The following is a 14,384-nucleotide window of genomic DNA, read 5'->3' as shown; positions in this document are numbered from 1 at the left end:
ATAGTAATTTTCCATTGCTATCATTTTTTAATAAAACCATCATGTAAGAAATATGTGTCAGCTTTTTGATCATGTAGGTATTCCTTTCTCCAGGACAAAATATAAGAAAATCAAACTATTTAGGCGGGTTCATGGTTGAGTTGACACAAAGTGACCCTGTTGTCTTTTATTCTGGATAATGTATTTATTTTTTTTTATTTTTATTTTTTTGTAAAAGATAGAGCACAGAGTGTTATTGAAACTGAGTACATAAGGGACTTCCTCTGTAGCAGGGATATCAGAATGCCTCTATGAGAAGTGTATTTTGATAAGTGAGATTAATGTCACTACGCCTCAAGAGACACCATAAGTGTTTATTCTGAGATTAGCAGTGGTAAATGTTGAGAACCCTTACAAACCACAGAATCCCTGCTCCGTGATGACTACTTTATGCATTTGAAAATAACAAACAGTCATTGACATTTCAGTTTAATTCTGTTCAACTCCTAAATCCTTCACAATAGATGGCAGTATAAGCTTTATATCCTGTCCTTTCTATCATGTGCATGCTTGACCTCACAATTTAACAAACAATGTAAACATGTAATGTTATCTGAAAATTCAGCACTATCTTTGCTCATGTTTAGTGCGACTTGTTTTATTTTCTCAATATATTTTGACTAGTCATATGCTGATGCTTGTAATATCCATAAGGGGATGATATATAATTGCTTTAATCATTTCTTATTCAAATTTTCACCCTGCTTTCTAAGGCATATCAATTTTGTTAATACCATGTAATTAAAATATGTCAGTGCACTACAACGCTCGGGCTGTATTAATGACCGTGAAAATTGTTTTAATTAAATAGCCAATTATAGTAAAGCCCCAACCATGAGAATTGACATTTAAATGAGCTTTATTTAAATTGCTTTCAATATTGTTTCATCAGAATTTCTCACGCGGCGAATTAATCACTTGCCTATGTGCATGTACAAAGCGCCATTAACTATGGAAGTGCTGTTATTAGTCATTTTATCTCAAGCGTGAATTAATACAATGTATCTGTCATCAACTTTGCTACTATCAATAAACTTTGACAGCCATAGGAGTTATGCTACAAAATAACTAACACAAGCACCGCAAAACAACTGCCAAAACAAACGCTTGTCGGTTGTTCTGTTTGTTTATCTTTAGAAAACATAAAGGCTACTTTGTAAATGATGAAAAAACATGGGCTATACGGCACGAGTTCTCGCAAAGTTCATTGTTTCAGATGTACCTGCTCTGAAAACAGCAACACACGTGCGCGCTGTGTCTCTTCCAAACTCTCTTTGTTTCTTGGCTCCTCCTCCGGACCACAATGTGACAGATTCAACTCGTCCGAGCACCAGCGCAGCTCTTCACTTATTCCCACTGTCACTATCACGCTTTGATCGATGTCGTGACGCACTGACAATATCTCGGTTTCCCCCCGTGCCAGGCTGATTTTACTCATCACTCAAAACGGAATTGTTTTTGTTGTGATTTGTTGTTAACTCTCCCGTGAGACTTTACTTTTGTCTGAACACTTTGAAGACATTTATTCCATGTTGAATATGGCCACACCGGCTGCGCTCCTACCCGCGACACCGATGGCCCACGCGCCTCCGATGTCGATCTCCGCGGTTGTCAACTCATCGACCCCGGCGACCCTCTCGCCTTCACCGTCCGTCGCCCCAGCCGGACCGAGCCTCTTCAGAACGGAACTGCTCTCCTCCGCGAGCCCGGGCATCCCCATCGGCAGTCTCCCGCACAAACCTGTGTACTCCACACCATCTCCGGTGGAAAACACTCCGCAAAACAACGAGTGTAAAATGGTCGAGGTCCGTGGCGCAAAGCTGGCGTCTTTCACTGTCAACGGCAACGAGCTCATCTGTCTCCCGCAGGCGTTTGACCTCTTCCTCAAGCACCTGGTCGGCGGATTGCACACCGTGTACACGAAACTTAAACGTCTGGAGATAACGCCCGTGGTGTGCAACGTGGAGCAGGTTCGCATCCTCCGTGGACTGGGCGCGATTCAGCCTGGAGTCAATCGCTGCAAACTTATATCGAGAAAAGACTTCGAGGTCCTGTATAACGACTGCACCAACGCAAGGTAAACCTAACCGTCTCAGTGCACGAATGTTACATTTGAATGCAGAGAAAGTCATTAAAATACTTGTAAAAGTTTATAAAGTTGCTCCAAACAGTTTTTATTTTAAGTCACTGGCACTTGTATTTCTATCAATGAGCTCCCATATCAGTTATATCTTTGGACGTTACAAAAACTCTTTGCTGAGCACAGCACATTATCTGCTTATGCTTCAGTTTGAACAGTTTGGCTTTTGATTATCATGCACATATCAGTTTACTTGAAATACATCATGTTGAATATACAGTAGGCTATATGGGCAGGACAGGTGTTTTCTTTTCTCTCCCTTCCTCTGCCTTTGAAAGTTTCTCTTATTACGAAGTTTCAGCACCAAACATGCAATCTAATGGGAGAGGAAATATGAGGAACTACGAATGATCCAACATAAATTATACAATAATCAATTATCCCCGAGTGATAAAGTACATTCCGTTTTCTCCAATAAAGATCCACAGATAAACTGACAGGTGCCACCATCAGTCAGGCATCCAGAAAAGAACAGAAGGCAACTCTTTTATAGTCTTTATCATGCGTGAACACTTTTGGAGACAGATATGGAAAAGGCAGAAGGTGAAAGATTGTATCAGTCTATTATATGAATGTTTAATGAGACTATTTTGTTACAAGTTAAACTGAAAGTAAACTCACAGGTTAATCGGCAGTTGTCCCGGTTGGGTATCAGGTACGAGTGTCATTTGAACTTGCTGCTTTTGTTTGTTTTAGGTGTTATTATAGTGTTATCAGACGTGTTTGAATTTTGAATTATGATTTTAAAGTGACTCGTAACATTGGCTTGATTAGCACTTATTGAAAGTCGTTATCAGTTCAGACAAGGTCATAAAAAAGCTCTACTGAGCAATCATTATATACTTTGAAACTGACACTCGTTCGCCCTCTAAGTTCCCGTGCTTTGAAAACAACGGCCCTTTATAGCATATTAAGAACGCAAATTACATCTGTTTGACCTTTAAAATGATGGCAAACATACTGATGCGTTTGCGCGCGAGTGCGCTGGAGAGCTATGTGAGCCTTGTTTAAAAGAACAATATGGGTTTGCTTATCTAAACCTCATTGACTGAGAGCGAATTTATGACACCAGCTCATGGCTGCTTGCTTATTAAAGAGAGCATTTAGGCAGCCTTTGGCACTGGCTTGGAGATGTTAAGCGTTTGTGACACAGGTTACTGGAACGAGATTAGAATCTCTGATTCCTGCCCGCGCGCTCGCTCGCTCGCTCTCCGGCAGTGTCTAATATAGAAATTGATTCTCCGCAGAAATTAATTAATTTTTCATTTCGCCTAGAGCGGCAGTTTTAAAAGGGCGCTCTCTAACAGTCCCCCCGCCCAATTTGTCTCCACTTTGAAACATATCCTAATCGTATAAATACTTTTTGACGCATGATTAATTGATAAATTTATTAAAGATTAAATCGAAGTTTGCATAACAACATATTTATTACTGAATTATGCAAATTAGGAACATTTTCTGCCTTTTTATTTACTCATGTCACAAGAAGATGTTGGGGGAAACATCCAAGTTAGCCAGAAAGCTTAAACGCATACATTTTAAACGTTTCTATCTTTATATAATGACTATTTAATCGATGTCTGGCCTCCTAATGTTTTCATTTTGGCTGAGCTGAATGGAGATCAGATAACATAGGCAGGCAGTATAGGCTGCTAAACTCTTGGACCTCTGTCATTTGAATTCTCCAAAGACTTGAAAACTCTTAATTGAGTCAAGCCAACAATCCTATAGTGGTCTGTAGCTAAATTTCGACATTTTAACAATTTCAGTTGTATGCTCACTTTCTTTTGCCTGTTAACTTTCTTAATATAATATATATCATGTTTTTTTTTTGTTTGTTTTTTAACAAATAGCGTTTAATATGTTAAATAGGTAGGCTACATTTACTTATGGATTTTCTTTTGGATATGTAGGAAAGGAGGGCTTTTTGATTAAAAAATGACTCATGCTGAGTTAAAGATTGACTCACCATGACCGAATAGTTGTCATTTCCATAAACTGGTTGTTAATGAAATATGAGTAGATGAAAGACACTAACTAAACAACAAAACCAGCCCTTCACCCACACTCAAAAATCTCCTGATGTCTTTTTTGGGGGCTTTGCTGCTGTTAATAAATCAAATCTGACTACTTCCTCTGTGCTTCTCTTTGTTGAAAAGATATGTCTTCTCTGACCGTCATCTAATCCCTGAGCTTTTTCTGGCAGACAGAAAAAAAGCCCTATAGGTGCTGACTTGGTCTGTCTGCTTTACAGAGTCATTCATCACCTCAAGCATTTCCTTTTATGACTAAATTCTAACAGTAAATGTTTGGAAGCTACAAAACGTATCTTGGATCAGCATAAAAACGGAGACTTGATTTACAGCAGCACTTCACAGTGCTCAACAGACTGCGCAATCAGTTTCTGTTGCATACAAACACAATGTTTTCCATTATTTAAAGGCTGATTCACGGAAGTTCAAAGAAGGTGTTTGGCTTGTTATAGTTCAAAAATGCTTATGCCTTCTCTTACAGTTAGCCTGCACTTAGTCGACCCTTATTTACTGAATTATTTATTTTCCTAGAATCTCATTCACTTCCAGAAAGTCTGAAACGGACGTGATGTATCACGACTCATTGGCTTTGTGTTGTGACCTTTCTCTCAGAAACTCTCCATCTGTGAAGCGGAGCTTATGCAGGCCTCTATGTGTGTTTTACAAGAACAAGTGACAGACATAGCTTTTGTGAATACTCTGCGAAAATGGGTATTTGTGTCTTTGAAGATTTTCTTGTCACAGTGTTCAAGTTGGTGTGAGAGGAGTGTGTCAGTGTGTGTTCTCTTTCTCTGATCTTCAAACGGGAGACATTTTAAAGGCCATGGATTACAGTCAAAACAAATACCCATACCAGCGGCTCTGGCACCCTAGACAGTAAATTATCCACACACAATTAATTGATGTCAGTGTGATTGCTTCGTTTAAAAATCCTGGCTATCTTGCACTCGCCCGCTGTTTTTCTCCCCCTGCACACATACATAAACGCAACTAACCTCAAACAGACGTCTCTGCACTTCTCTCTCTTCCCTTGACCTTCAGGTTCAATCCAGCGGTAACACGAGCTTCTATCAGTCAGCAAGGTTTGATTCGGCCCTTCCACAGTGTGTTAGTGCGAAGCGAGGGATTAGTGGAAGGAAAATAGAAGAGTGTGTGAATGTGTGACACAGAACCAGATCTGTAATCCATCCAGACGTTTTTTTTTTCTGCACTCGTATTATCAGGAAAGGTTTCGATTGCCGCACTTTCAAGGCTGCAGTATATTTTTAATCCTCTAATATCAATCATTACTTACGGCTGTGGAGTTTATAGGTTGGCTGTTGTACATGTGTGGTTGAAATAGATACCTTTGTGTGTGTGTGTGTGTGTTCAGATGTCTCAAAGCTTTAGTAACTCTATTGGAAACCGCCGATGCAGCTGCTCAGACAGCTGATAGCTTTGTAGTGGCATGCTGCGAATCATAAAAGAAATGTGTTAGCGAACAAGGGCTTAAAATACTGTTGATGTCTTTATGGTGCTATTGTGTTTGCATGTATCCATCTGCTGGTGTGTGTGTGTGTGTGGCTTGTGTGTGCTCGGAGATGAGCTGGATTGATGAGAGTTTGGAAAATATCCCCTTACATACACACTGTGTGGGTTCCTTTGTGAGTGTGGTGTTTGTTTGGAGGGAGTGAAGCAGAATGTAGGTAACAGAATGCTTAGTGAGATACAATATTTGTGTTTTAAGGAGTTAGTCAGAGTCAATACATTTAGATATTTTCCAAGAACAAAAATCGAAACATTCATTTTACTTCGTCTTAGTCCCTTTATTCATCAGGGGTTGCCACAGTGGAATAAACCACCAACTTATCCAGCATGTTTTACACAGCAGATGCCCTTTCAGCTGCAACTCAGTACTGGGAAACATCCATACACACTCATTCACACACATACAGTGTGGTCAATTTAGTTTATTCAGTTCACCTATACCGCATGTGTTTGGACTGTGGGGAAAACCGGAGCACCCGGAGGAATCCCACGTCAACATGGGGAGAATTTGCAAACTCCAGAATGCCTAATGGCCTAGCTGGCACTCGAACTTGTGACCTTGCTGTGAGGCGACAGTGCTAACTACTGAGCCATCGGATCACCCTAAAATATATACATATAACAGATATTTTCCTTACACATTCCTTACATCATTGCAGTTGTTACTCAATTAAGTAAGTATGTAAAGTAGAATGAATGAATATGTAAGCAAGTTTGGTAATGTAACAAACTTTTTGGAGTTTTGGTAATGTACACCATTAAACAACTTATAATGTCGATTGTTTATGATGCCTTATCACATAGTTTTTAATTAGATTTTTCCTGCATTATACAAGTGGACTTCAGTTATTTCAGTTATTTCACTTTAGAGACAATAAAAGAATCCATTCTTTGCCAAATAAAAGGAAAATCGCTGTGTGATATATATAAATTTCAACACTAACAGGTAAGGATGGGGCGGTTTAAGATTCTGATTGTATGATAACCTTGGATAAAAATATCATGGCTTCACGCTATCCTGGTATTGTAATTAGTTCTCTAAAATATGTTCTTTTTAATGTCTGGGTAAAAAACAACCACTTTTATTCCCATTGAACATTCATTCATTCATTTAACTTCGGCTGAGTACCTTTATTCATTGGGAGTCGCCACAGTGGAATGAACCACCAAATTATCCAGCATAAATTTTACACGGCGCATACCTTTCTAGCTGAAAGCCAGTACAGGGAAACTACCATTGAACACAATATATTTTATTTTAAGAAACATTTAAAATATTTTGGAACAGTAGCTTTAGATGTGGAGGGTCCTTTTCTGCTGGAGATACTGTTGTCCTGGCAAACTAAATAAAATAGTTGTAAAAAACACATTAAAAAAACCTGTATAAAAAACACGTAAAAAACAAACACAAAAAACAAACTTGTATATACTGTAGAAACGGTATAACAGCAAATGTTGGTGGTTTTAAAACCTTGACTTTCCAAACTGTGGTAGACCCATGGTTATCGTCCCATGCCTACTAACAAGACAGTCAAATACAATGATTACCAGCTAATATCAAGAAATATAACTTATTTTGCCTACATGCCTTTTTAAATAAGCTTTTCCCTAAATTAAATAAATTTACATTTTCAATTCAAATTTAAAAATTAAAGCAAGAAGGTCGCTGATTCGAGCCTTGGCTGGGTCAGTTGGCATTTCTGTGTGGAGTTTGCATGTTCTCCCCTTGTTTGCTTGGGTTTCCTCCGGGTGCTCCGGTTTCCCCCACGGTCCAAAGACAAGCGGTACAGGTGAATTGGGTAGGTTAAATTGTCTGTAGTGTATGAGTGTGAATGAGTGTATATAGATGTTTCCCAGAGATGGGTTGCAGCTGGAAGGGCATCCACAGCATAAAAACATATGCTTGATTAAGTTGGCCGTTCATTCTGCTGTGGCAACGGCAGATTAATAAAGGGACTAAGCCGAAAAGAAAATGAATGAATGAAAAATATGCCTATCAAAAAAACATTACCCAGGGTAAATAAATGAACAGGCTTCATTGAGGGTTTGAGTGGTTCAGAAGACCCATCCCTCACTGGGAAACGTCCAGAATTCGTCCAATTCATGAACTCATCTGTTCTATTTGACTGCTATGCCATCATAATAAGTGAAACTAACCCATCAAACAAGGCTTTGAGACCAAGTCGAATCCTTTGCTGGCGTTCGCTTCGGTGTTCGGTGTTCGGTGTTCGGACTTCTGCTAATCAGTTTTGACCAATGATAACAAATATTTTTCATCTGTCCAACAGCCAGCTATGCAAGAAAACTTACAACTCTTCTTTCGCTACTGCATTCATTTTCAATAGAGAAAACATTTTCCAAGTAACTTTAATTATAAATCTTGGACCTTATTTAAAAAAAAAAAAAAAAAAAAGACCAAATAAAAACGGACAGAAAGTGGCTCATACTAAAATTCATTTGAATACTGTTTTGACTAAAATGATTAGGTATGGGATGATAACCGCTTTCAAGGTATACCGCGGTTTGGAAAAGTGAAGGTTTTAAAACCACAAAAAAAAAAAAAAAAAAAAAAATATATATATATATATATATATATATTTACATATATATATATATATATATATATATATATATATATATATATATATATATATATACATATATATATATATATATATATATATATATATATATATATATATATATATATATATATATATATATATATATATAATTTTTTTTTTTTGTGTTTTTTTATTTATTTTATTTATTTATTTTTTATATATATATATATATATATATATATATATATATATATATATATATATATATTTTTTTTTTTTAGGACAACAGTATCTCCAGCAGAAAAGATATCCAAAGATGCCATTTTAAATTTTTAAATAGTTAAGAAATCAGTGTTTTAGAAACTAATGAAGACAGCAGAAGTCAATGATTGATTTGAATTATTTAGCATGACAAGTTTACTGCTTCAAAGTACTTTAAATGTTTCTCGAAGTCAAATATATTGTGTTAAAAGGAGAAAAAAGTTTTAGATTTTTACTCAGACATTTAAAAAGAATCTATTTTAAAGCAGTAACCACAATACCGTGAAAATTATATTTTTATCCAAGGTAATCAGTTTATATTTTATATTTTTATCCAAGGTTATTAGCTACTTACCATCAGAATCTTATACCGACCCATGCCTAGTTATGATGACCATCTGACAAGCTAATTCAGAATAGTGCTTAATATGTCACTAAAATGCAGTATTTAAATTTCAGAATTAAGTAGAAAATGAGGCATATAGTTGCAAAAAGATCCGCTTTTTAAAAATAAAAAAACACCCCTTTTACCAGGCTGGCCAAGGGCCTGATGAATACAGTATGATTAGCAAATGAATACAAACACTTTTGTTTCAGATCATGTTACTGCACTCACAGAGCATCTTACAAGTGATACATATCTAAGAACTACAAAGATAGTTGAATCAAGTACTTTAATAAGTTAATCAAAGTTGAACTGAGGTTTAAAGTTTGTCTTGAAGTGGTTGTGGTCTGCTATGAGATGGATGAGTTACTTCATATCAGCATAAAGCACCTCTTTATTGGGCATAAAGTTCATCATGGGGCTTCAGCACTTTGTTCATTCTTGTCCTTTCTGTGTTTGATCTGTGGGAAACTCCAGCTGCTATTTATAACACTCACACACTTACACACAAATGAAAACGTTGACATTGTATGCGCGCACACACACACACACACACACATCTTCATTAGTGCACACTCGATTGTGTTAGTCTTTAGAACACAATGATGCTTACTTGTTGTTTTTTCTTTTTATTTGCTGAGCAGGTGAAACAATGTAAAACCAATGATGGATTGCTCTGATAACAGCTGTTCTCGCAATGTTGCGCACAAGTTAAATATGATGTCTGTGGACTCGAGGGGCTTTAATCATAAAACACGAGCAGAAACAGATCTCTGCGTAAATCCCACATAAAGCTGTTTGTACACAAACTGTACCAAGGGGTTTGTCCTTAATTGACAAAGTTCTCATTCGGGTGCTCAAAAAGACATTTTTCGGATCCATTAGCAGTTTGCATATGATGTGTTTTAGCGTCTGATAGTTCTCTTGTGTATTCAGCGTAATGGTGGTGTAAGCAATGCTCTGAAAGTTCCCCTGGTGTTTACAGAATGTTACTGAGCTAATGAAACACAGGAGGACATTAGAGATAGAGTAAACATGTCTTTTCAAATGGAGTGTGTGTTTGTGTACGTGGGTGTGCCGGTGTGTGTGGAAGGCCGAAGAAAGAATGTGTGTGTGTGTGTGTGAGCGCTGGCACTGATGGCCTCTGTGGGAAGGCGAGCCAGCATGGAGGAAAGGAGGACGTCAGGGGGAGATTTTAATTAAAGTATGAAATGAGAGGTCACGCGCTCTGACCCCCCCCTCCACTCACTACACACACAAGGACATGCTATCTCTTTCTTACTTTCTCCATTGCTCTCTCTCTCTCATACACACGCTAACGCTCTCCTCCTCTCTCTCTCAGCTTGATGAGTTTTCCATGAAAGGGTTTTTCATTAATTCCACCTCAGGGAGTCTCTCTGTTCCGGCTCCCTCTGAAGCGCATGGAAATCTAAAGTGTGTGAGTGTGTTTCTGTTTGTACGCGGCCACCATTATGTTTTTGACTCGGTCTGATTATTAACACACTGTTCTGGCTGTTTGATCATGAAGTCTCGCAGACAGACACACATGGTCGATGATCTTGCTTATGAAAAAGGATGATGGACAGGGCAGGAATGGTTCGTTAGTTTCATGTGATTGCTTCATAATGGGACATTTTAAACATTGAATTACAGGAGTTTTGGGATCATTTCATTCCGAGAAACACCTGGATGCAAAATAACAGGAAGTGAAGGAAGTAATGAGTGTTTTTGTTTTCAATAAGATGTGACTGTTTTCTATCACTACATAGTAGGGCTGGGCGATTCGGCCTAAAATCTCGATTAATCAAACATTTAAACTCGATTACGATTAATAAACAATAATTTTTATAAAAATAAATAAATAATAATTTATATATATATATATATATATATATATATATATATATATATATATATATATATATATATATATATATATATATATATATATATAAAATAACCAATACATCTTTATTCAAAAATCTTATATAATGTGATAATCGATAAAATAGACCTGGGAAAATTAGATCGATTATAGGTTGTAAATGTTGATTTCGATTATTTTTCTATAAATCGCCCAGCCCTACTACATAGTCTTCATCATATAAGTAATTCAATAAAAAAATAATCTTCATTAAACTTCTTTATGCTCAACTGAATTCCATTAAAATGCTCACATAGTCACAGGCCTTAAAAATACATGCAGATGATAAACTTTTACTCTATTATGGTTCAGTTGTGCAGTTTGTAAACATATCTTGTGTGTTTTGACCTGTGGTTTCTGGTCATCTATAATCATAACACAACATTAAATATCTTGTGATTTGATTATTATAGATGCACACATTGCGATATCTATACTCAAATGATATACACTGTCTGACAAAAGTCTTGTCGATGATCCCATTTGTGAGAGCAACAAATAATAACCTGACTTCTAATTGATCATTTGTAAAAATGGCAGAAGGTGGATTTTTCTGATGAATCATCTGTTGAACTACATCCCGATCATCACAAATACTGCAGAAGACCTATTGGAAGCAACATGGACCCAAGATTCTCACAAAAATCTGTCAGGTTTGGTGAAGAAAAAAATCATGGTTTGGGCTTACATTCAGTATGGGGGTGTGTGAGAAATCTGCAAAGTTGATGGCAACATCAACAGCCTGAGGTATCAAGACATTTGTGCGGCCCATTACATTACAAACCACAGAAGAGGACAAACTCTTCAGCAGGATAGCGCTCCTTCTCATACTTCAGCCACCACATCAAAGTTTCTAATAGTAAAGAAGGCCAAGGTGCTCCAGCATTGGCCAGCCCAGTTACCAGATGTGAATATTATTAAGCATGTCTGGCAAAAGATGATGGAGGAGGCATAAAGATGAATCCAAAGAATCTTGATGAACATTGGGAGTCCTGCTAGAACGCTTTCTTTGCCAATCCAGATGACTTTATTAATAAGTTATTTGAGTCATTGCAGAGATGTATGGATGCAGTCCTCCAAGCTCATAGGAGTCATGTTCATTATTAATTTTTTTCCACTGCACCATGACTTTATATTCTATACTGTACATTATTTCTGTTAAGTGATGAAACTTTTGTCTAAGCAAAGTCAGACTTCACTGTCCTAATTAAATAATTAAAAATCAAGACATGATCATATTTTATTTTGATAAAATAAGTGTAATCTAGAGGCTTTTGTCATTTATGTAAGCCACTTCGGATAACAAATAAGTCAAATTATTATTTGTTTTCCCTAAAACTTGGATAAGCGACAAGACTTTTGTCACATGTATTGTGCAGCCCTAGTAGACATACAATTCACTGCAGTTTCTAACTGAAATGTGCACAAGTGACAGTGAAAACACTTTTACCAAATGGCATGATTTGCAAACAAATATATGTTGGTGTTTGAATCACATAGAGCTTGCCGTGATTTATCTAACTTTCTGTGTTTACACTTGGCTGGTTTAAACTCTAGTGCAGTTTTTCTGCTAGTGACTGAATACGTGTGAATACGGGTGAATGCTTTTCTGTCAGCCTTTGTCAGCTTCCAAATAAACTCTGGTGTGGTTTGTCTGAAATATGAATACAGCATGGACCAAAGTCCAAAAGTGGGAAATTATTTTGATAGGTGTTGGAAAAACACCTTCTAGCATATGTTTGTTTCTGTGTTTCACAGGGAAATTCTTCTTACAATTTTGACAAATTTTTCACCAGTTCTCACCTGATTAAAATACCATTACATGTGCACGCATTTAATGAACACATTTTTTTGGATGTTCTGTAAACATTGTCACACTTATGTCATAAAAGCTTTATATTTTAAGTGGTCTTAACTGCTAGGTATATTTGCATAAAGAAATAAGTACTATGTACTTATTTTGTTTAAGTTGTATTTCGCAAACTTAAATTGCTATTAAGGTGGGATATGGGTAAGGCTAGGAAAAAGTGTTATGGTATGGGTAGGATTAAGAATGGGATAATCCGATGATATATGTTTCAATTATAAATGAAAGTTTAGAAATTAGTTACAGGTGTAACTGTAGATACAATTACTAAAAGCTCTTTTTAAAATTTAAGTATAATGTAAAACATGCATTATACTAAATAATAACTTAAATAGTAATTAAGACCAATTCAATTCAGCTTTATTTGTATAGCGCTTTTACAATGTAGATTGTGTCAAAGCAGCTTCACATAAATGGTCATAGTAACTGGAACCGTGCGGTTCAGTAACTGGAACAGTGTGGTTCAGGTTTTAGGTTTTAGTTTTAAGACCACTTAATATAAACTATGTATATAAGTGTATATATATATATATATATATATATATATATTTTATAGTGTACAAGTGGAATTCAGAGACAATATATATATATATATATATATATATATATATATATATATATATATATATATATATATATATATATATATATATATATATATATATATATATATATTTATGTATGGATGTATGTATGTATGTATGTATACATACAGTTGAAGTCAGAATTATTAGCCCCCTTCGAATTTTTTTCTTCAGGGAGAAGCAAGGAAATTTTCGCAGTACATCTGATAATGATTTGAAAGTCTTTTGTTTTATTTTGGCTAAAATAAAAGCAGTTTTTAATTTTTTAAACACCATTTTAGGTTCAAAATTATTAGCCCATTTAAGATATATTTTTTCTTGATAATCTACAGAACAAACCATTGTTATCCAATAACTTTCCTAATCACCCTAACCTGACTGGTTAACCTAATTAACCTAGTTGAGCCTTTAAACATCACTTTAAGCTGTATACAAGTGTCTTGAAAAATATCTAGTTAAATATTATTTACTGTCATCATGGCAAAGATAAAATAAATCAGTTATTAGAGATGAGTTAATAAAACTAATATGTTTAGAAATGTGTTGAAAAAACTTAAAGTAACGTGTTGTTCAGAGAAGCGTTAATTTAGTTGATAAACTATTTCCAGAATATAGGAAAATTTACTGGAGGGACAAAATGTTTTAAACAGCAATCTCAAGACTTCATATTTATGAATTCACATTATATAATTTCTAAATGTTTTATATGTGCTGCTCATGCCCAACTAATTGTTAGGCTTTGTGTTACAACTTAACAATCTTTACAATAATTTTTAAGATGATTTAATACAATAAAAGCAGTGACCTTGCTTGCTATATTTCTCTGTCCACATTTTTAATCTCATAGATATGCAAACAGGAACATTATCTCAAGGATTTCAAATGTTCAGTGTGAAATCTCTTTGTTTACCCACAGGATTAATTACTAACTTAAGTTAAATTATTAACAGTGTGTTAACAATTATGAAAAATGCATGTTATGTTGCATTAGTTCACCCTTTCGAAACACTGGTCAGAGTTTTATACTCCACCTGAGATTTTCACATTGATTTTGAAGTGA

General features: G+C 35.9%; 1 protein-coding gene across 1 annotated transcript in view; it reads left to right on the top strand.

Annotated features, from left to right (window-relative positions):
• Window positions 1–286: 286 nt before the first annotated feature.
• Window positions 287–14,384, top strand: part of dachc (dachshund c) — a 99,242-nt gene continuing 85,144 nt past the window's right edge. Inside the window, 1 exon segment of the mRNA NM_001045236.3 lies at window positions 287–2,116. Within this exon segment, the coding sequence (NP_001038701.2) occupies window positions 1,578–2,116 (539 nt within the window). The 5' untranslated portion in view covers window positions 287–1,577.

Source organism: Danio rerio, chromosome 1 (assembly GCF_052040795.2).
Source record: "Danio rerio strain M-AB ecotype USA chromosome 1, GRCz13ab, whole genome shotgun sequence".
Taxonomy (NCBI): domain Eukaryota; kingdom Metazoa; phylum Chordata; class Actinopteri; order Cypriniformes; family Danionidae; genus Danio; species Danio rerio.
The sequence above is the reverse complement of the archived record's forward strand: the minus strand, read 5'-3'. Positions and strand labels throughout refer to the sequence as shown.